The sequence below is a fragment of the Strix uralensis genome, chromosome 13 (assembly GCF_047716275.1).
Source record: "Strix uralensis isolate ZFMK-TIS-50842 chromosome 13, bStrUra1, whole genome shotgun sequence".
Lineage (NCBI taxonomy): Eukaryota > Metazoa > Chordata > Aves > Strigiformes > Strigidae > Strix > Strix uralensis.
In genome coordinates this window covers 14553626-14575874 of record NC_133984.1, presented here as the reverse complement: position 1 = coordinate 14575874, position 22249 = coordinate 14553626, and the positions used below count along the sequence as shown (strand labels likewise).

The window sequence follows — 22249 nt, the reverse complement described above, 5'->3', positions numbered from 1 at the left end:
CCTGCGCAGAGCCGCGTGCGCCTTCACTTCCGTTTGCCGGCGGCCGCTTCCGGGCCCCCGTTTCTTGGTAACAATGGAGCAGAAAATGGCCGCCTGAGAGGGGAGGGAGGGCGACGCTGCGGCTGTTTGGGGACAGACGGAGTGGGGCGAGCTAGGACCGAGCCCGCTGGGGAGTGGGGAGAGCAGTGGACCGAGAGCTGGGGAGGCGGCGGCGGGCGGCGACGGCGGGCGGTGAGTATCGAGGCCGGAGGCGGACTCTCAAAATGGCCCGGAGAAGGGAGAGGCCCAGGCCCAGGGGAGGCGGCGGCGCCTGCGGCCCCCGCCCGGAGCCGGGGGCAGCCGGGAGACGCGGGGTACCTCTGCCCCCGCTCTGCGTCCCCGCCGTGCGGACTGCGAGGTCCCGGGTAGGGTGGCTGCTGGCTCCGCGGGGCTCGGGAGGCCGAAACCGCCCCGCGGCAGAGGCGGAGCGGGGTGCCGTGATGAAGCTGGGGGCGGTGATGGCGGTCTGCGCGCGGGTGTGCCCGGGGCACTGCGAGGATTCTCGGCCGCCGTCTCCTCCCGATAGGCTGGGCTCTACCACCCTGGGGACTTTTAGCCTTTCTCCCGGGGCGTGTGGCAGGGCCTCCCGCTGAAGCGGGGCGAACCTGTTTCTCCATTTGGAGCTGGGGGAGGTTTTACGCTCCCCCTTCGGGGGGGGCTGCTGGGCCACTCACTCTCTAGGTATCTGCTTGGTTTGGGGGAGGAATTGAAACTAGCCCGTTTTTGGAGGGGTGGAGTGTGGGGGGGAATTACAGCCGCTATCTTGGGCCTCGCCATACTGTTTAGTGCCTAGCTAAGAAATCACAGCTCTTCAGGACCGTGTTTTCAGTCTGTTCTTCCCGTGAGTTGAGACAAGAAGCCTTGTTGTGGGAGACAGGCAAGAGGATTTCTTCGTATCTCACCGTGTCTGTTGTAAGGGTCTTGATCAGCTTGTGACCTGTTAAAAACATGTGATGTTTGCTATTCCCATTCTGTTAGTTTCTCTCCAGTTAATCTCGTCATTTTTGCTCTGTCACCTTAGTTTCCCATGCAAGTTCTTCCTTCCCTTTTTAATACTGTTTGTTGACATTTAAGGTTTCTGTTTACTGTGCTTCAAAACCATTGTCAAGTCCAGCTAGATCTATTACTTTGTTTTCAGTGATCTGCTTTAATGGAGGAGCAATATCAGATTGTATATAATACTACATATATAATGTAGTTATTAAGGTTTGTTATGTGCTTGATTTTCAGGTGTAGTAGAAGGAGCCTGACAAAAGGTTTCACAGCACAAAATACAGATTTCTTTTTTTAATAAGTTTTGTTTGTTTCACCATTTTTCAGAAAGATAGTCTTTATGCAGAGAAGCTTGTAAACAAGAATTCAAACTCGATTGTGCCCAATAGTACCATCGTACATCTGATTTATTTTCCCTGTCCGTATTGGCAGTACTGGTTAACTTCAAGTTGAAAATCATTGTCAAAATGCTAAAGAAGCTCTGACACCAATTTATCCCTCAATTTTAATTGCAGTGACTTGTCAAGTCTTTTAAAAAAAAGTTGTCTGCTTCTTGTGCAGTTAATGATCTTAATTGAGAGTCAGATGATTAATTTTGTTGTAGGGGTCAAACCAGCAGTTAAACTGACTGTATTCCCTTTACAGGTTTACCATTTTGGAATTAAAAGAATTATGGCTTGGAATTATGTCTTGCCTGTTACTGACAATGGAAAACACACCACACTATAAAATTAAGGGCTTCTTGTTGTGTTAGACCACTAAAGCATAACAACCACAGTGTTCTCTTCATCAGCAATTCTGACTACATAATGTTTGTCGCTGAAGTAACCACAGCAGCATTTTTCAAGCATGTAGGGGTTGTCATCTGTATCATATTTATTTTCCAAATTACTGAATTCACAGACATGCCAAGGTGTACTGGAAAACAGTGTTACAAGTGTCTGGTCTCTGCTACATGTGTCCTTTTTTTTTTTTTGTACTGGTATTTTTAGGGGAATAGATAGTGTGATCCTTAAATGAAAATGTTTTCAAAACACCTATATATTAATATACCCACCTAGCTTCTTCGTTTATTCCTCTTCCTTATGGGAATGTATCAGAATAATTGATATTAATAAAATGCTTCTAGTTGCAGTGGAAGTGTTGTACTTTGTTATGGCTGTTTAAAAAAAAAAAAATGTTATGACTTTGTATACTTGAGTCTAAAGATTGCATTTAAGTCAAATTTGACGTAGCCTAAGATGTTACTAGACTGTTCTAAATATTTTTGTAGAGAACTCAGTGTCCAATTACTAAAACATTTGAATCCAAACAAGATTATTTGGTATTTATCTAAGTTTTTTTGATTTGATAAATTTTCATCAAGACTGAGATTAACTTGAGCTCGCAAAAATTAACCTTGAAGGGGTAAAACAAACGTCAGCATCTCCATCTTCAAGATATTTTTATGATGGCCTTGTGCATCTCAGAAACAGTACTTCTAAACAGTGTAGTAGTGTCATAACTTAGTGTCAGGATCTTTGAATGGTGAGTAGGGATAGCCAGAAGCATCACAGAGACTCCGTTTTGCTTTTGCACAGGTTCTTGACTGCAGTTAGGACCATAAGAAACATACAAGCCTGTGACTCCTTCAAATTGTTGAGGTTTATATTAACGAGGTACTTGTTAGTAACTTTTTGCTGATATGCAGTGTTGAAGCTCAGCTTTTTACTCAGGGAGGTCTGCAGAATTGTATGGTCTCAGAAAACCATCTAATGATAACTGAATATGTAGGAAAAGTCAGTGCGCATTTTCTCCATAGTAACTTAAAAACATTTTGCTTAGAGCACTCTTCAATATGCGAGATATATGTGCACGTAGTCTTGTTAAAATGCTTGAGCTTGCCTGCCTTGGTATATCATCAGAAATAGAATTCTAGTCTTACAAATATTTATTTAAATTAAAATAAATTTTACTTAATTTTATTTTCCACTTCTATATTTGTTAGGCACTAGACATCAACAGCAACAAAAATCCATGTATCAGAATTCCTGTGTGGGTTGTGGTTGTAGTGATTGTCATTGTTTTATTGGCCTTTGTCCTGGTTTCGGCTGGGATAGAGCTAACTTTTTTTCTTCTTAGTACCTAGAATAGTGCTGTGTTTTGGGTTCAGTATGGGATTTGGTATGAGAAGAATGTTGATAATACACTGATGTTTTGAGTTGCTGCTAGGAAATCAAGGACTTTTCAATTTCCCATGTCCTGCCTGTGCGCAGGTACATGAGAAGCTGGGAGGGAGCAGAGCCAAAACACCAGACCCAAACTGGCCAACAGAGTATTCCATATCAACAGCATCATGCTCAGTATATAGATGAGGGTTGATCGGGAAGCTCGCTCTTGCTTCCAGGATTGTGGTTTCGGGATTCTCACTTCTCTGGGATCACTAGCCAGGAACAGGCTGGGCCTCAGTCAGCGGGTGGTGAGCAATAGTGGTTGGGTGTGCATTACTCATTTGTACTCTATTATTATCATTATCATTTTAATTTTATTTTATTTCTATTATTAAATTGTTCTTGACTTGCGAGTCTCCTTTTACCCCTCCAGTTGTCCCCCCCATTCCCCAGGATGGGGAAGGGTGAGTGAGCAACTGTGTGGTGTTTGGCTGCTGACCGGGTTTAAACCACGACAGCCTTTTACTTTCAGTAGTAGCTATATTAGCAGTTTTGTGGGGACATTGAGATTCAGTAGTAAATTTACAGATAGGTTTTTCTTTTTTAATTGAAATTCAATGAGTTATGGTTGGCTTAGTGCTTTCACTAAGCAGAAGTTCTGTTTCTTCAGAAATCAAAACACTACGTGATGGTCATCGTGTAGTTTTGTGGGTACAACTTCCTTGGATGTCAATCCTGTTCATATTGCCGTCTCTCAGTGTCAACACTGGTTAATTGTGTTAATTGTGCAGTGTTACTTCCTCCTTTGAGCTTCAGAGTGTGCCTTCTGCTTGCTGACCTAGCAGGAAGCTCACTTCTGGGGCAAAAGAGCATAATTTCTTGGGACTCCAGTGCTGGAAACTTGTTACACCTTGTATATGCTAAGCTTTCTCTTCTGTGATATCATCTGAATTTGAGGGCAAAAGGCAGTACTATCTTAATTTTATTTTTAACTTGTATGTGAAAAGTGTTGTTTTAGTAAGTGCAGATGATAAAATGTGAAGCCCTGGGTTTTGGCAGTTCTTACTGCAATTTATTTTCAGAGCTCCATCTTCGTTCCACATGCTCTCAGTATTCTGGAATTGCTAAGCTCTACCCTTTCATATGGAAGATACCATTGGAAAACTGCAGTGAGTTTTGTTTCTTCTTTAACTGGATCTCATTGATTTGGGAATTTATACAGTAAGATGGCTACTCTGCCTTAGATACTGAGGACTGTTGGAGACTGCTGGGATTCTGTACCTTTATTTCTTCACTTCTTTCTGACTTCTCAGGAGTTGATAGTACATCTGGGAGTGTTTCTCTCCATCTCAACAGTTGGTTCTATTGAAATGTTTTTCTCTCTTTTACTTTTTTTATTCTGTTGAATTTTCTGCAACTGTTCTGCAAAAGTATTCATCTGCTTTCTATTGTTTAAAAAGTATGTTCAGAATGACATCTTGTTTTACAGCCTTTGCTTTGAAACACACTGGGGTAGTGAAATAGCTGAATTGATGCTTAACACCCCTTGTTAAGATCATTTAAATTTTATAGCAGTTTACAGGGAACACTTCATAGAAGACAAAATTTTCTTCCAACTTTGCAGAAGTGTTACATGTTCCATGATATTTTTTGAGGCAAAAAGGATATAGGGAGTTCTTGAGTGTTTAAAAGTGGTGACTGTAGAAATCTAGTAAGAGCATAGATCTGTTGTTCATCACAGTGTCAACAGAAAGCAAGACTAGCAGGGAAAAAAAAAAAGAGTAGATCCAAAATTCATGATGCAACTTTGAAAGTTTGTTACTTGTTACTATTTCTAAGATGTGGATGAGTGAATTGTACCTATGCTATCAAAGCCTTTGGTGTGGTCACAAAAGGAAGCTTGTGCACCTGCACAAAAAGAAAAAAAACAACTTCACATAACGAAGCTCCATGTATAATGCAAATAGGTAGCTGTTTCATTTCACTGTTTTCTGGTATCTCTTTCCTTTAATGATAGGATTCACTAACAGTTTTTGCTTCTGCTTTTGAGCTTGCAGACTTGAACGGTGAAATATTTAAGATGAAAATGTAGTTTCTGTTATGTCTTACTTGTAGTTTTGAGTATTGAGAAATTGGATACTGACTGGCATGGAAACTATTTTTCAACTTGTAAGTCTAATAGGAAAATCTAGTAGTTGGGAGGTGGGGTGGGTCAGATGGATACTGCACGTGAAGTTGGTTCTGTTTGTGCTTAAAGACCACGGGGTAACAGAACTGCCTGTTCTAGCTGCTGTTCCTGTGTCATTTGAGAAATGGAATTGGAGAGACTGCTGGCTGGGGCTAGTCCTGCCAAACGGGATGGTATGTTAGAGCTGCTGAAGTCAGAGTTCATGGAAAGCACTTTGAACAGACAGCTGTGTTGTACTTCTGTTGTAGAGCTAAAATGTCTTTGAGGTATGTTCAGTGAAAGCATGGAAGGAAAAAATAGTTAATCTTGTATCAACCCGAAACAGAAAATAAGTATTTCTGGCTTCCACTACTGAGTCACTTGTTTTAGTCAAAGGGTTTGATAATTTCTGCAGGCTGGAAGTAAGCAAGGTGTTCTACCAGTTGAAGTACCTAATTAAGATGAGGTTATGAATCATAAATGAGAAATTAGCCTTCTGCTGAGCACATCTATGAAACACTCATATTGCCATCATCTTTTTTGTTTATACAAAGGTATTAATTATGTTGCTGGGACGTGAGGTAATTCAGGAAACATTCCTAACATACAGGGCACTACGAATGCTCATGTAACGTTGAAATACTGGTAACACCTAGATGGAGAGAATTTTAGAGGAAATTTTTGTTGCACAGCTAGTTCGTGAGCATCTGAGTTGTTGCTGCAGTTTAATTCAGTGCCTGTTAAAATTTGAGGCTTGTCCCATAAATCTAATGAAGATTATAACTTTAAGGTATTGTTATTTCATTTAACCCTGCAAATGAGTGATTTCTGAGTTTCTCAGATCTTCTAAATTTTACCTAGTTTAATGAGAATTCTAATGTTTTATGTAATTTTTCTAAATTTAGAAAATCAGGAATGCAGGCTGAGGTAGTGTCTTGGTATTCAATACAGATGTCACATTTTTGAAGGAGGAAGAGCTAGTGATTTATCACTGTGTGTTATGGTCCATTAGTACTTTTTCTGGAAAGAATTCTGTAGTCCGTAAATGCTAAGCAGGATGAAGGTACACAGTGTTTTTGTTGAAGGTAAATGGACAACTCAAGTATTTTATCACTGCCTGCTGCCCCACTAGATTGTTTTTAAGCAGTAGTAAATTCCTGGCTGATTGGATTTAGTTTACACATGACTTGGCATAAGGGAAAATGTAGAATACTTCTTGTGCTGTAAGAATGATAACTTTGCTGAAGGAATATCTGGTACTCTTAAATTGCTTCTATCCAAAAGAGCATAGCATTACTTCCTCTTCAATAAAAGAATGTAACCAACAATACCTTCTGTGGGCTTACTGGTTTTGCTCCTGCAGTCTGGCAGCAGTGGAGAGACAGTCATTTGTGCTCTGAAATCGCCAGGACTGTTGAAGCATAATTGCAGGGAAGATACTTTGTTGACTTGTGGAAGGATGGGAACACCAATTAAGATTCACTCTAGTTAATGTGTCTTGGCGTTCAGCTTGCTGAAGAATATTTCCCTTCATTTCCTTTTTTTTTAAAGGAGAAAATTGTTTATTCTAACCATGATTCTGTTGTTTTGTGCAACCTTTAGGTGCTTCCACTCGCTGTTTTCCATAAAGAGGTTTTCATTGCTGGGTATCTCAGCTGAAGTTAGCAATAATCGACAGATTTGAATCGACAGATTTGAACTTCCTGCTCATAGATGTGACCTTCCCCACCCTTTGTCAACTCAGTGCTGACAAGGAAGGACACTAAAGAAGGAAATTCTGAATCTTTTAACTTGGATAAGAACAGTCTTACTTTGAGTTGAACTATACGCCTGGAAGAAACAGTTGAAGATTACCTGCTTATTAGATAATCAAATGTGGGTTATTTTGTTGTAACTTAATAGCATACCTGTTGGTTTTCCCTCATCAAGTTTCCCTGTGTTACTGTAGTCAGACTCCTTAAGTCAGCCTTCATTTTCTGTAGCGTATGAGCTGAGAGCAGAATCCGGAATGAGGGACAGGTTTTCAAGTTATTTAGGCAACATTTTCCATGCTGAAATAGGAGTGAGGTAACATAGTAACTGCCACTGTGGAAATCCTGTTGCACAGCCAGATGGAACCTATGGAGTCATGCTGAGGCAGTAGTAGTCTAGATATTCTAGTAAATTCAGTCTGGTAATGTAGTGCTCTGCAGTGGTGTGGGAGGTGAAGCTTAAAATGGACAATGTGGACAATGAGCTGAGTGGACAGTGAAGAGATAGAAAGTAACAGAAGCCTTGGGGTAGAAATCCTATTTTCCATTTATTGGTTATAATATCAGAGCTCTAGTTTGAAGAGTATCATCCCATTTGCTGTCAACAGTAAGACAGGGAGAATGTGTTGATGCGCATTTATGCATTTCTTTGCCATCTGTGTTTTCATCAGTGTAAACATCCCATAAAGATACATAGCATTTCTAGGACATCGAAGCTAAGCAGCATGAAATTGGGGTACAGTGGGCTAGTATAATGTGTTACAGTAGCTTGCAATAGGAAAATACAGTGATTTTGTCACTAGTAGAAATATTCCTAATGTAAATTAATAATAATAAATAATGTTAATGTAAATTAATAAGTAGCCAATTATTAATAAATAGTAATTATGTAGATTAAATAATTTTAATACTTAAATCCTAATTAATTAAATACCCACCTCTGAGGGTTTTTTCTTAGCAATAGCATCCTTTCAGTCTTGATCAATAGCTGATTTTGTGGTTTAGGAGGGAAGAAACGAGATGATGGAGAAGAGAGGAGCAAACTTGGAAATAAGTAAGACTGACTGACTTATTCTGAGCATTTCCTAAAGGATCACATGTCAAAGCGTATGTCAGTATGTTGGTAAAGAAGAGATCCACACACTCCCCCCACCTTCACTTGTTTTGACCCTTTTTCCTTGATCAGGAACAGTGCCCCTTCATCTTCTGAAATGGAATAGGCAAAGGTCTTTAAATCAAACAGGCATTATATAGCTAAGGTGCCTGCAAGCACTGGAATTTGCAGTTAAAAGGAAAGTTTCAAAGCTTAAGCAGTAAACAAATGTTGTGCCTTGTATGCATAATGCAGTTTTCTTTTTTAAAAGGTGTTGTAGAATCCATCTAATGCTTATGAATATGTTAATATTGCCATCTTTGTGAAGACATTCTATGTGTCTTAAAGTTAGTAAACACCAAGGTGGCAGTCATTTTGGGGAAAATGTTTTACAAAACTTTATGCTGCTCCTGTCCCTTAGCAACTTATTACATTTCCTTATTTTCTTAATCTCATTGTCAACTTTGTTTCATTTGTTGCCCTAAAAAAGGGATTGCTGGTTAGAGTTTTGGTATGTATCCCCAGAGAACTAATGCATCTTTCAGAGTTTTATTTTGGATGCAGGTCTCTCATTCCACCTGAGGCTTTGTTCAGATGTTTCTTTTAAAATTAGCACCTGTCTTTGTATTTCTGGTATCTTCTCTAGAATGAGTATGTCTTTAAGTGAAGTTACTTGGAGTCATAATTCTGCTACAGAAAGCTTGTAAAAAGTTGTTTGAGTTTCAAGCAAGCTATGTTCTCATTAGAAGTATGTCTGAGATGTGAAGGGCATACAGATTGAGATTTCATAACTGAGCCCAGTCAGAGTTGAACATACCTGCTGAAACCATTGTGCAACTTTCGCTGTGAGTGGGTTCATTTATTGGTGTGTTTGACAGCACGTCACATGCGAGTCTTCAGGCAGGCTGTGCAGTCTTTAGATTGCACCAGAGATTTAGCAATGCAGAGAAAGCTGATAGGCTTCCATTTGAAATGGTAGCAACCCTAGTGATTGCTGATGCTTACTGATAAAAAGGTGAAAAATAAGCCTAATTTCTTTGGTAAAATAGCAGAAACTCACAGAACCAAATAATACCAGTAGCCTTGCATACTGTATTATTGAGCAGGCATGAGCCATTTGTGCCTTAATATGACTAACTTAAAAACAAGTTCTACTGCATCAGAATTCAAGACAAAGAGGATTGGAGTAGCTATTTTATAATTTGCAAGTCTGCAATGATGGGATGTCCTATCCTGTGGAATTTTCTACTGTTACACACTGAGGTTGTCAGTGCACTTTAATTTTCACAACAGCAGCTGAAATAAACTACTCTTGGAGATCATGCAGTGCTGCTCTTCTGTGGAGAAGCACTGATGTAAACTGTGGGCAGTCTTGACTTGACAGCTGTGCTGACAAACCAAAAAAAGATGCTTTTTGCACTAGACAGATGTCTAAGTGTTGGAAATTTTCCAGTGAGAAGCAGAAAAGCTTTATTCTTCCAGTATTTTCATGTCACATGAAGTATGGTTTAAATGAAAGGAATGTTTTCTGATGGGGGATGTTATTGCAGAGCTTTTTAGCATGCAGAGGATTAGCTTGCTAATCACCTCTCTGAGTAACTAGATTCTACCAGTTGTACAGGAAAATTCTTGATGTTGTGAATAGCGAGGCACAGTGATTAAGGAAACCAGTTATTATTCTAACTTCATTTGATATATTTGCATGGCGCAACTAGTGCCAGAATGTCTCCTGCATTTGCATGTATTTTATTATAATATTTATCAAATATAGACATGGTATTCATTGATCATTTTTTTTTGAGACACACATTGACAAAGATCTTATCCAAATGAAAAACGATATGAGGAGAGTATTGTATTTAAAAATATGCAATATAGAAGAGAGTTTTTTATAGCAGAAGTTATAGCTGGTATACACTGTGGAGTTTTGTCCTGGAATTTTTAGTCATCAACATCAGTAATTCAGTAAATGCTGAAACGTGTAAGCAAATTCTTCTCTTGACATAAAACTATACAGTTGATTTTACAAACTGTTTTTGAGGAAATTTATAGCCTTTTTTTTTTTTTCACACATAGTGTTCCATAGCATCTTCCATCTTCTATATTTGAATTCTTCATAACCACTTCATTCTGTTAAAATTCACTTGGATGATGAGGAGGGTGTTTCTTGTAGCAGGCAGGAGGAAGTAATGAACATATCCCATGGGGTTTTTTTAGAGTTAGAGAGCATGATCAAGGATGTCTTATGCCTTGTACTGCACTGTTTTATGGCACTGTAAGGCATGCATTGTGAGGCAGTTGCAGTATTAGGAATATTTTATCCTAAAAAGCAGATAGTCATGGACATCTAGTCAACTGTGTGAATGTGTAGATGGACTAAGGGTTAGGGCAGATGATATTCCACATGTTCATACTTGCTGCTTTATTGAGTATTTGATAATGATGGGCATAGATTTTGTACTTCTTGAAGAGGTTCATGCTTTGAGAATGATTTAATTTTTGATCCCTGTGGTTATGCACCTCATCATAACTGAAGCTTCATTAGCAAACTACTCCCCAGCCCCCTTTTAAAGACAACAATGAAGAATGTAGTACAGGTTAAACATGCCTAAATTTTATGCTGTATTTCACTACACTGGATGAAGAGTTTGTTTTCTCATTTTTAGGTACTCTTCCACTCATCAAGATGGAAAGCTCAGATTCTAGTGATAAAGGAAATATTGATCAATCAGAAGCACAACGTCAGAGTCAGCTAGATCGGTTAGATCGAGAAGAAGCTTTCTATCAGTTTGTAAACAACCTGAGTGAAGAGGACTACAGGCTTATGAGAGATAACAATTTGCTGGGAACACCAGGTAGGTAATGCTTGTGTATGTACATCTTACTAGAATTGCTTGTAGGTGATTTGTGTCATTTTCTGTTCTCCTGAAACTGTTTCACCCATTTAGTTTGTGTGCTGCAGTTGTGCTCCATGGTAGGAAGTAGCTTCTTGCTAACTTGTGCATACTCAAATTTGAGCAGTCCCCTGACTAGTGGAGAGGTAGTTAGGATGATGTGGATTCATCAGTTACAAAAGTCTAGTGTTTACATAACTTGGTGGGAACACCCAGAGTTGACCCAGTTTCAGTTATATGGACCCTTAGACATTTTTGATTGAAAAGTAATCTGCCTTAAGCATCTCTGTGAAAATTTTGTGTTTGTAACTAGGATAAGTAGTCTGGTGCGAGATTCTGCATGGGCATTTTTATGTCAGTTTTCAATTGACTTACTACTTTGACTCTTTATAGGATGATATCTATTTCAAACCAGTTCTAATTTAAAACATGACTTCAACTAATTTAAACCTTTTTTCATGCTTGTGAAGGTGTTATGTTAAATATTTTACTCTGGACAGCCATTTAATTGGTATAGGATGATGAAAATTGCTGATAAGTTGTAGAGGTTACAGAACCAGAAAGCACATCTGTCTTGAATAGGTTGAAACTGTTGGATCTTTCAGTTTCAGCAAAACTTAACTTGGGACAATGGTGCTGAAGTGTCTGAACTTCCCCTTAGCAACCTATTTGGCAGTCTCATTATGGCAGGATTTAATTAGAAAAAAGACAAGCAGTGGCTTGTACCTTCTTTAGAAGCTTTTGATAATGCTTGCCATACATATGATTTGGAAATATTTTTGGAAAATTTTGCTTATTTTCTAAGGTGAAATTACTGAAGAAGAGTTGCTGAGAAGGCTACACCAAGTTAAAGAAGGTCCGCCACAGCAAAACAGTGATGAGAATAGAGGTATATACAGTATTTGTGAAAACTCTTAACTTTAGCACCCCATACGGACCTTAACTTGAGTGCAGGAGTGGAACAAGTTAAGCCTAGGCAGGTGCAAGGTGAGCTTTGTTTCAAAACTTAAGTGAACATTATGTCTGATATCTGCTGCAGAGGTCAGTTTGGGACAGATTTCACACATAACACATCTGTTACTTGCATCAAGATAAAGTTTCATTTAGGTTTGTTTCTCTTTTTTTTTTTGTAAGATTGCCTTCCTGTCTACTCCCTTCTGGGATGCTTTTTGGCAATGCCTCTTTTTTTTTTTTTTTTTTTTTTTTTTTTTAAATTTGCCATTCTTCCCTTCCAAAGATGCTGTATTGCTTTTGTTATCACTCTTCTATAAAGACTGGTGGAAGATGCTTGAAGCTTACCACTGGGGTTCATTCTTCAGTGAGATAGATTTGCTATAAAGCTATTCTTCAGGGGAAGGGTCAGGACAAACTTAGTTCTCTATTTAGTGGTCGATAGATTACTTAATTGTTTGGAAAGGAAAACACAGAATATTGATGTGTTATGACACCTGGAATGTGACTTTCCATTTACTTATGATAAACAATATGTGTTATTTTGACAATTTGCTTGCTATGTAATGGCTGCAGCCTATCTGTACATATTAGAAAAACGTCCACTCCTGCTCCCTTAAAAGAGCTCTGGTAGATAAGAGTTGTGATGCTGTGTGTGAAACCACAATAGCACTTGATAGGATTAAGCACTTCTAAATTGTCACTTGTTAAACTAAGCAATTATGTTCTTGGAAAAGATCACTCCAAAATTAGCTCAGTACTCTAATTTTGGTAGTTCCCTGTCTTTTTTGCAGGTGCAGAGTCCGCAGAAGATGTTTCAAATGGAGATTCTATAATAGACTGGCTTAATTCAGTCCGACAGACTGGAAATACAACACGAAGTGGGCAACGAGGAAACCAGTCTTGGAGAGCAGTGAGCCGGACTAACCCGAATAGTGGTGACTTCAGATTCAGTTTGGAAATAAATGTCAACCGTAATAATGGGAACACAAATCCAGAAACTGAGAATGAGCCATCTGTAGAGCCTTCCAGTGGGGAGGATTTGGAAAATGGCCAAAGTGACTCTGAAATTCCAAGGTCTGAATCACCATCTGTAAGGCAGCCTGGATCAGAAAGGAGCACTTCAGAGGAGTTAACAACTGAGGAAGCTTCCCCTCCTAGAGGGCAGAGGAGAGCGAGAAGTAGGAGTCCAGAACAGCGGAGAACACGGGCTAGGACTGATAGAAGTAGGTCACCTATTAATCCAGTGAGTGAGGCTCCTCGCAGGTCTCATCACAATACATCATCTCAAACACTTGACCACTCCTCAGTGAATGAAGCTGAGGGAAGCTCTAGAACTAGGCAGCATGTGACATTAAGGCAGCATACAGTGGGAACTGAGATGCCAAGTGAAAATGCAGTTCTGTTTTCAACCCCTGAAACAAGACCTGTTCCTCAAGCAGCAGGCTCTTCAGAAACTAACAGCACCAGTGAGTCCACAACTCCTGGGCAGAGGCCTCCTACCATAGTACTTGATCTTCAGGTCAGAAGAGTTCGTCCAGGAGAATATCGGCAAAGAGACAGCATAGCCAACAGAACTCGGTCCAGGTCCCAGACACCTAACAACACAGTCACTTATGAAAGTGAACGGGGAGGGTTTAGGCGCACGTTTTCACGTTCAGAACGGGCTGGAGTGAGAACTTATGTCAGTACCATTAGGATTCCTATCCGTAGGATCTTAAACACAGGCTTGAGTGAGACTACATCAGTTGCTATTCAGACTATGCTAAGGCAGATAATGACAGGCTTCGGAGAGCTGAGTTACTTTATGTATAGTGATAGTGATGCAGATCCTAGTGGCCCAACTCCAAATCAGAACGTGGATGCCTCTGAGCCACAGAACGGAGCTGGAGGTACTTCAAGCAATGAAGGTGCAGATGTTAGTTCAGGGGAGGTGTATGAAGGTGGTAATGAAGGTGGCTCAACATCTGGTGCCAGACGGGAAGGTCGGAATACAAGGGGGTCGGTCACATTTGAAGAAAGTGGTTCTCTACCATTCCTTAGCCTAGCACAATTTTTCCTACTAAACGAAGACGATGATGACCAACCAAGAGGACTCACCAAAGAACAAATTGACAACCTAGCGATGAGGAATTTTGGTGAGAGCGATGCTCTGAAAACCTGTAGTGTGTGTATTACAGAGTACACGGAAGGCAACAAGCTCCGTAAATTGCCTTGTTCGCACGAGTATCATGTCCACTGCATTGATCGCTGGTTATCAGAAAATTCCACTTGTCCCATTTGTCGCAGAGCAGTCTTAGCTTCTGGTAACAGAGAGAGCGTTGTCTAAATGAGATCTGAATTTATGGCCGAGCAGCTAGTGTGATAGTGATGGGCAAAGAAGTCACTTCCTTTATGGCCACTTTTTGAGTGGTACCTCAATGTATAGTAATGACTTGGAGTGAATCTTCCCTCATGAAAGCATTTTCTCTGGATTCAAGCTTTTAAAATTGGAAAATTTCTTTAATTGGGGTTTTCAAGATCTAGTTGGTTTGGGTGTTAAATTTCACTTGTCCAAAGACAACTACCCACTTAAAAATATTTTTTTCTTTGTGAAGAGTATTAAGTTCTTCCCCTCACCCAGCCCCTGCCATCCCAGTCCAATAAATATTTTGTCCTCAAGATTGTGCTTATGAGGAGTTCTTTGAGAAGTCATCCCAGCTAAGTGTACATGAGTTGTAGAGGAATTTTTGCAAGAAATCCAACTATCTGAAAAAATATGAACTTAACTGCACACTTGAACATACTTTTAATTTTCATACTGGGTTAATATTGGACATGGCTCTGTAAATAACACTAATGTTAGCCCTTTCCCCATCACTATGGCACGCTGTAGGATGAGCTGTTAGCTTAATTGGGATATTTATCTTGTTGTGGAAATATAAGAATTGCCTATGCTTGTTTAAATAAAAAAAAATCTGTTTTAAAATTGTAAAGCTTTTTTGTAGAAGCTCAGTACTTTTCCAATGCACTGTTGTACTAATGCATTAAGAATTAAAATTGTACCATGCTTAGAAATCAAGAATGCTTTTCATACAAAACCCACCACACAGAGAGCAAACTAAATACAAGAGAGCTGCTTTTGTAACTGTGTACCTGTCAAGAGCAGTGCATATCTGTACTATTTATGTGAACAGCTACTGTAATATAAAACCAGTTGAATTAGACATCTTAATTGCATTAAAAAAACCCAGAAATTAAATGTTATAATTGCAGTGTTTTGGCTCAGTAATGCCACCAAAAAAGACGATAAAAATTAGAAACTGTTCTAATGGCTGGTTATTTCTTGGTATGGTTGCTAATATGTAATAATACAAACCGGTATGTACCAGTTCATTCAGTGACATTTATGCCCAATTTTTCTATCACCTTTTACTTTCAATTTTTGAGGCAAGTCTGTGTAACTATTCAGCAGACAAGTATTGACAGGGGTTTTTTTTATTTTATTCCCCACAAGCTTCAGCTATGTTAGTAATATCTGGATCTGTTGAGTGAACGTGCTGATATATCCATGTTGGTAGCCTGTGACTCACATGTCACAGAAAAATAACTTAAATATTAACTGGAAAACAGGTCATGAGTGTGTTAGGTAAAATTTGAAAATTATAATTGATTGTGGGAGTGCACTTAAATGTGTAGCAAATTCTAAGAATAGAATAACTTTAAAAAACCAAACTCTTCATACTCCTACTGGACAGATTAAAATGTACCTCAACTCATCAGTCAGGGGAAAACATCCTTCACCCTTAATGCCCCCTTCTTTGTTTTATTCTCTAATGATTATATTTTTTTTCCTAGCTTACATTGCAACAGGGAAAGCAATATTTATTTCAACTCCAGGGCAGTAGTTACGAAGTGATATGAACTGCTCTTGCTGGCTATATGGGAAATGTTGCTTGTTCCTCAGATGACAAAACCAAAGCTGGCCTATCTCTTTCTTAATTAAAACACATTTTTGATGTTTTATAGTGGTGGTTGCATAAACTATAATATCAGCTCTAAGCCATTTTACCATCTCATCAGCTACTTAAAAATTCCACAATGTCCCAAAATTCCAAATTTTTTCTACGTGTGTGTTTTGCAGTGTTTGGTTCAGTGGGAAACCCTGACTGGCTATTGAGCTTGGGACTCACCATTGTGGTAGAGGGGTTACATGTATTCTTTATGAACAGAAAAATAAGGTTTTTAAATTTTGCCCTCTGACATGCATCACTGTAAAATTGGAAGTTAGCTGTTAATTTCAGGTGCTGGACTCTGCCAAAATTTCCTCAACAAAATAACACTTCTGAATTTCTTCCAGTAGCATTCACATAGCAAATACGTGCTATCAGTTGCAGCTTCCTGTAGCTTTATGACTTGCTGGAGCATAGATTTAGAAGGAAAAAACCCTCTCTATGTGAATACCATGTTAGATTTTAAAATCTATGAGGACTAAGGCTGTTGACCAGAAAGAAAGGAGCCCACTAGTGCTGATTAGTGTGAAGCACGGCTGTGATACTGTCATTCAGCATAGCTTTCTTTTTAATGTTCTGAGTTTCCAGTAACTGTTTGCATTGGTAGAATCAACTTTACAGCTTTATAATAGTTTAATAGTGGCATGCCTTAACATTTTATCTTTCTGTAACAATAGCAACTAATAAAATGTTGGAGGTTTCCCAAATGCTACCAAGAACAAATAATTTAACCTCGGTTCAGAAGACCTTGAATGTTCTCAGTATTTTATATACCGTTTCCAACACTAAAGGTGCTGGGGATTCGTTGTCTGATGTCTGGAGGAGTTGGCAGAAATTAAATTGCTGATACAGCAAAGACCTCTTTATGTAGCTGACTCATATCAGCCACTGTGGTAATTCAATTTGTATTCTTTTAAAGTTAGATTGGAATTAGGAAAAGCCAATATTAACACTTCATATGCTAACAAAATATGAAGGACATTCTAATTTAACAAGGTTCATGGTTAGCCTTACTAAGTTTATGAATCATTTTGGTATTGAGCATTTGTACTTAGCACTTCCCTCAATTTATGCTTTCTTGGTATTACAGTAGGGATATGGCCGCTTGACTCATGCTTGTAGCCATATGAAGGGTTAAAATGGCTAGTTTTGTTATTTTCAAAGGCCTGATTGTGTAGAAATGAGGAGTCTGAAGAGGCAGACAGCCTTGTTGCATCAGCTGCCTGGTTCACAGTGCCACCGTGTGGGAGCCTCTCTCGGCCTCCTTCAAAGCCAGGGTCACTGTCTCCTCGCTCAGAGCAGCATGGTTCCTTTTGCATTGAAGGCTGTTGCTTTATTTTATTTTTGAAGGAGGTTCCTTGTTACTGCCTGCCTCAGTAGTTACCGCGTTTTTTTCAAACTGCAAACCACCCAGGCTCCTGGTGTGAGTATATATCTGGCATGTGAGCTTAATTCCTTTCTGACAGGACAGACCTGTACCCGCAGGACCTTCATACACAGCAATTAAAGCAGTCACGAGGCCAAAACCTAGAAGAACGCACAGTATTTTCTATTTAAGAGTGTGTTTGATAGTTTAACTCAGATTGTGAACTGGCACAAAGTTGTGGGTGCTTGCTTTTTTTTTTTTAATCAGGGCTTTATCTGTTAAAAGACTGAAGAGTTATTCCTGGGGTTTCTTAGATTTCCCTTCCACATGCACTTTTTTATTTCTTTGAACAAGTTGGGATTTTTGCAAAGAACTTGTAGGCAGTTAATTGACTTGTTTTTAAAATGATTTGATTAGTGTAGGTACTGCATGCATAGAAATTACTCAATAGAAGTTGAAAGGCGTTTTGTAAGAAGTATTGATGTGCAGGCACAGCAGCTGCACTGACATGATACTGTACCAGTTTTGAAGGAGCCATAATTGTCCATTGTGTCAACTTGCAAACGAATGGATTTCCCACCAAAGGTGGCACAATGGACCATAATGACTGTCATTCCAGTTTCCTGTCACTTGTCTGGATTATGCAAATGTGGAGAGTCCACAGGACTCTTTCCCTGGTATATCTGCAGTCGATGTTTATCTTGCAATGGTTGCCTACACAAAGAGATGGTTCCCAGTGGTCTCATAATAATGAGGGTCTAATGGGAAGATGAGAAAAGAAATGCTGTCAAGGCTGACCAGCAGTCTCTGACTTTTAGCAGTGCGATGAGGGGTTTTCTGAATCTCCCAGTGTGATCTTCACCGTCACACTGCAATACAAAGTTTCATCCAGCTTTGCCAGTTTAGCCGCAGCCTTATCTTTAATTTGGGATCCTTTTCATTAATGCGTACATTTGTGTAACTGATGTCTCAGTTTTCTCACCGGTCATCCTTGCTCCTGCGGGGGCTCGCGTTGCTTGAGTAAGGGTATGTATGCAAGTGTGGGGCTGATGAAGCTGTCGTGGTGGAAACGTCTGCCTGCTCCTCTGCCTTCTCCCAGGAGGAGGTGCTTTGGATGAGGGTTGGCTTGGAGCCATGGTAAGGGAATTTCTAACAAATTCAGAAATATTTCCAACCCTTACATACAGTAGGTTTTTTGTTTGTTTATCCTTGACTAGGAAGGGAAGAAGGAGGGTGAAGAAACAGAATCAATGGTAACTTACCCAAAGTACATATAAGTTGTGTTGTGTTAAAAAAAAAAAGAAGTTTGCATCTGTTATACCAGGGCTTCCCAACCTCTTTGATATGAGGTATCTCTTTTTTTTCCTTCTTTTTCTTATGGGGAAACATACCGTTGAATTTGTTTTGATTGTTTTATCTGGTTTTGTTCCCTTAAGCAAAAATACCCAAGACCCCTTCCTGAATTTCACTGCCTGCTAGAAAGGCTGTTGGTTGGGAAGCCCTGAATTCAACTGAGAATGTAACAGTTTTCTTTTTTTTTTTTTTTTTTTTTTTTTTTTGTACAGTGCTTTACATCTGTTTATACGGGACTTGTTTAATACAAAATGGTACTCTGAGGTCATTGGACAACAGTTTGACCAGATTTGATAGCTAACATTTAGGAGGAGTTTGTTCCCTATGTAAGATGTCATAATGCAAATTTAAATAGACTCAATAAAATGCATGAAGTGTTCATTTTGTGCTTGATCATCACTCCTTGGGTTTATTCTTCCTGTGGTGGGAATGCGCTGGAGTAAACGGTGGTAGATGTGGTAGGAATTTATTTCCTCCATACGCCTTTTCCCTTGAGGCTGGGCAGAAAGAAAAGAGTCGGAATGGTATAGAGTTAACTTCTTGGAAGAATTTATTGCTCCTTAGTACATAAAACTGAAGCAATAAATCTCACTATGTCCCAGACTTCTGTAAATCTGTCAGTGGATAATGTGAGATACCAAAGCAGTTTCTGCAAGTTGTCTTTCAAGTAGTAGCTGTGACTTTTTCGGGTGCCCATGAGTACCAGGGCCCAGTGGTCAGAGCTGTCAGGGCAGATTCTCCCTGGAAATACACTTTGCAGTGTTCAGCAGCTTTCAGGAGAAGCTCTCACATATGCCTAAAAACTTCATCCTAAAATTAGTAGCTGATGTACGTGCAAATGCTTACTTGAGTGGGAAGGAAATTTTTTAGGGCATGGGAAGCCTTTATTACCAGTGCTTCCCTCACCTCAACCCCATTCCTCGAGTGGGAAGTGGGAGCGGCAACCTGAGAGGGGCATGCTAATAGTGAAAAAAAAAAGAAGGGGTTAGGGAGCTGATCTATAGCTTGAAAACACGCAATGCCCGGTGTTTTGGGTGCCATGGCAGTGGGTAGCAGTATCACAGCTGGGCTGATGCTTGACAGCACTGTGAGTGATGCTCCTGTTCAGTAAGGAGGAAAGTCGTGGGCTTCTCCAGGGATGCGTTGAGTTGGGATTCTGCTCCAGCTTCACTCTCCACGGGGAGAATTCTTGGATAAGGGTGGGTTTTTTCCACATTCGTACATGCTTCATCTTGAACTCCGTGGTCTATCTTGCTCTGCGAGTGTACAGTTCAATCTGAAACCGAGTCTTTAACGTGTTAACTTTTATTTTGGTGATTTCATTCATGAAGTGGTTCCCACACTTTCAGTACCAGGAGCTCTTTGCCAGGTCACTGAGTCCAGCCCCGCATCTCCCCGTAGGAAGTCCTTTGGTTTGGGTAGCCCTGTATTTGTTCCTTAAAAACTGTCAATCAACCCCCAAATTGCTTGAAGAATCCAAACCAACCTTGGAGCACATGTGTGGCTGACTTCATCCCTATGTTTGTTTTCTTTAATATATTTGAGGTCTTTGTTCTGGCCTGTAAAACTTTATATAACCTTGTTCCTCCCTCTCGGTGCTTAAACCCTGTAACCTTTTACATTGTCCTACTCCTCTCTTCAGGGTGTATTTCCGTGGCAGATCCAGACCTTCACATGGGAGTGTGTTTGGCTGCTTTGCCGGTCCTGCTGCTGGGTGGGAGGAAAAAGGTTGTGTTTGGCAAACCTGTCATCCCAGAGCAATGGGGTGCAGCAATAATCATGCATTCAGGGGCTTCTCACCTCCAAAAGAGCTCTTCTGACCGTTCCTCAGTGGGATTGAGTGTTTGGAAATAGGTGGGGAGAAAAGCAAAGGCTGGCTGCTGCTCACTTGCCCTTCCCAACTATTTCAACTGTGATTGAACCTGTTTTGGGGCTTTTAATATAATGAATCTAAACTGAGCTCTGTTGTGGCTGTCTAAACCCTTACAATAAAGTTATATAGGGAAAACTAAACCTACTTTTTAGTCTTAAACTGGAGTGACATTGTCTCTGACGCTAATGAGATGCTGATGCTGCATGCTCCAACTGTTCCCCTGAATAAATCCCCTGTTAAGCCGAGCATATGAAAATCCAGGCGTCAGGTCCCCTCAACAATCATTACTTCATAAAATACGAGTCATCCCATATTTGCTGAGGGTTTCTTGAGTTTTGGCACCCTATGCCAGTGGGGTCCTGAGTTTTCAAGGAAAAAGCAGCATCTTTGTGGGAGCTGGACAGGGGCTGCAGCTCCAGCAGCCGGCAGAGCGATAACTTGTGCAGTGCCCTGCAGGAGGGGAGCTGGCCATGCTCCTGGTTGCCAGCAGAGAGGATTTTTTTTGCACTGGTTTGATTTCTCAGGATGGATTTGCAGAATGTGATTTCTCCAGGCTGAAAGTTTGAGGCCGGTGGTTTTTTGCTCTGGCGCAGCAGCTTTGCTCGTTGTGATGGGTCCTGTAATAATGCCATGAAGCAAAAACTGCCTGGCTTGGTTTCTTGGCTTTAATACCTGCTCTAGTCTTTCCTTTCACAGCAGTGAAATGGCCCTGATGACACTGCCCCAGACCAAAACCCCACGTTTTGCCCTGTACCTGCAAAGTCAGACCTTGCCCACAGGCTGGCTGGTGGTTTTGCTGGTACTGGAGGGCATTATGGGTGTGTAAGCTCTTGAAATAAAACCATTTCAGGAGCTCACAGGGTTCATCTCCTGACTCCAGAGCTAAGAGATGAACAGTGGTGGGACTGCTGTGTGCCTGCCCTGGGCACTGCTCGCTGCTGGCTGAGGGGAAGGCAGCGCCAGGCAGGTGAAAGGAAGGAAAATATGCAGTGAAAGTAACAGTTTAATCTCTGTAGGTACTGCTGACTTCTAAATAAACTAAATAAATCCTAAATAAACTTGGAAATGACTCGGCCTTTGCTGCTGGCACCTTTGGGATGATCTTGCTTTAATTTTTAAAGATGGATCTAAATAAACTGAAATACTTGTGGGAGGGAGGGAGGGAGGCTGGGAAAAGCCCTGAAAACTGACTGCTGTCAGCTGGCGTCCAGGCAGCGTCTGTCTTCCCTGCACACGTGGCATGGCCAGAAGGGAAAGGTGGTGGGTGGGAAATGATGGAAAGGGGATGAAGGACAAAGGAGGGGAAATGCAAAGAGGAGGTGAATTAAACTGAAGGAAAGCTAAGGAAGGGTAAAAAAATAAAAGGCTTTTGAACTGCACTCGTCTGAGTGGGACTGGGAAAAACATCAACACAGGTGGAAGAAGAATACAGGTGGGAGCAAAACCACGGGGATCCTCAGGGTCTGGTTGCGAGGACTCAGAGCAGGTCCAGAAGGAGAGACCTGGGGACCACGGTCTGGGGCCCTTTGGAGGCTGAGTGGGAGGACAGCAGGTGCTGCCCGGGTCAATGTGGTGTTGGCCGTGTACGCTGGGGCTGGCCCAGCCTGAGCAATGCTACAGATGAGAC

General features: G+C 40.6%; 1 protein-coding gene across 2 annotated transcripts; it reads left to right on the top strand.

Moving 5' to 3' along the window:
• The first annotated feature begins 56 nt into the window (after positions 1 to 56).
• RLIM (ring finger protein, LIM domain interacting) lies at positions 57 to 19130 on the top strand. 2 transcript variants are annotated; one of them, XM_074882396.1, is made up of 4 exons: positions 57 to 231; positions 10860 to 11048; positions 11893 to 11976; positions 12833 to 19130. In XM_074882396.1, exons 2-4 carry the CDS (start codon positions 10880 to 10882, stop codon positions 14365 to 14367), a joined length of 1788 nt encoding a protein of 595 aa, XP_074738497.1. In that variant the 5' UTR covers positions 57 to 231; positions 10860 to 10879; the 3' UTR covers positions 14368 to 19130. The 2 variants fall into 2 exon arrangements, with proteins under 2 accessions (XP_074738497.1, XP_074738496.1); XM_074882395.1 differs by lacking the exon at positions 57 to 231 and adding an exon at positions 8124 to 8154.
• The last annotated feature ends 3119 nt before the right edge of the window (positions 19131 to 22249 follow it).

What these genes read in the sequence shown, in the direction of transcription:
- RLIM (XM_074882395.1), top strand. Translation starts at nt 8,124, where the DNA reads ATGGAGAAGAGAGGAGCAAACTTGGAAATAA. An exon ending in AGGAGCAAACTTGGAAATAA is followed by an intron (nt 8,155 to 10,859) that starts GTAAGACTGACT and finishes TCTCATTTTTAG; the next exon opens with GTACTCTTCCACTCATCAAG. An exon ending in CAATTTGCTGGGAACACCAG is followed by an intron (nt 11,049 to 11,892) that starts GTAGGTAATGCT and finishes TTATTTTCTAAG; the next exon opens with GTGAAATTACTGAAGAAGAG.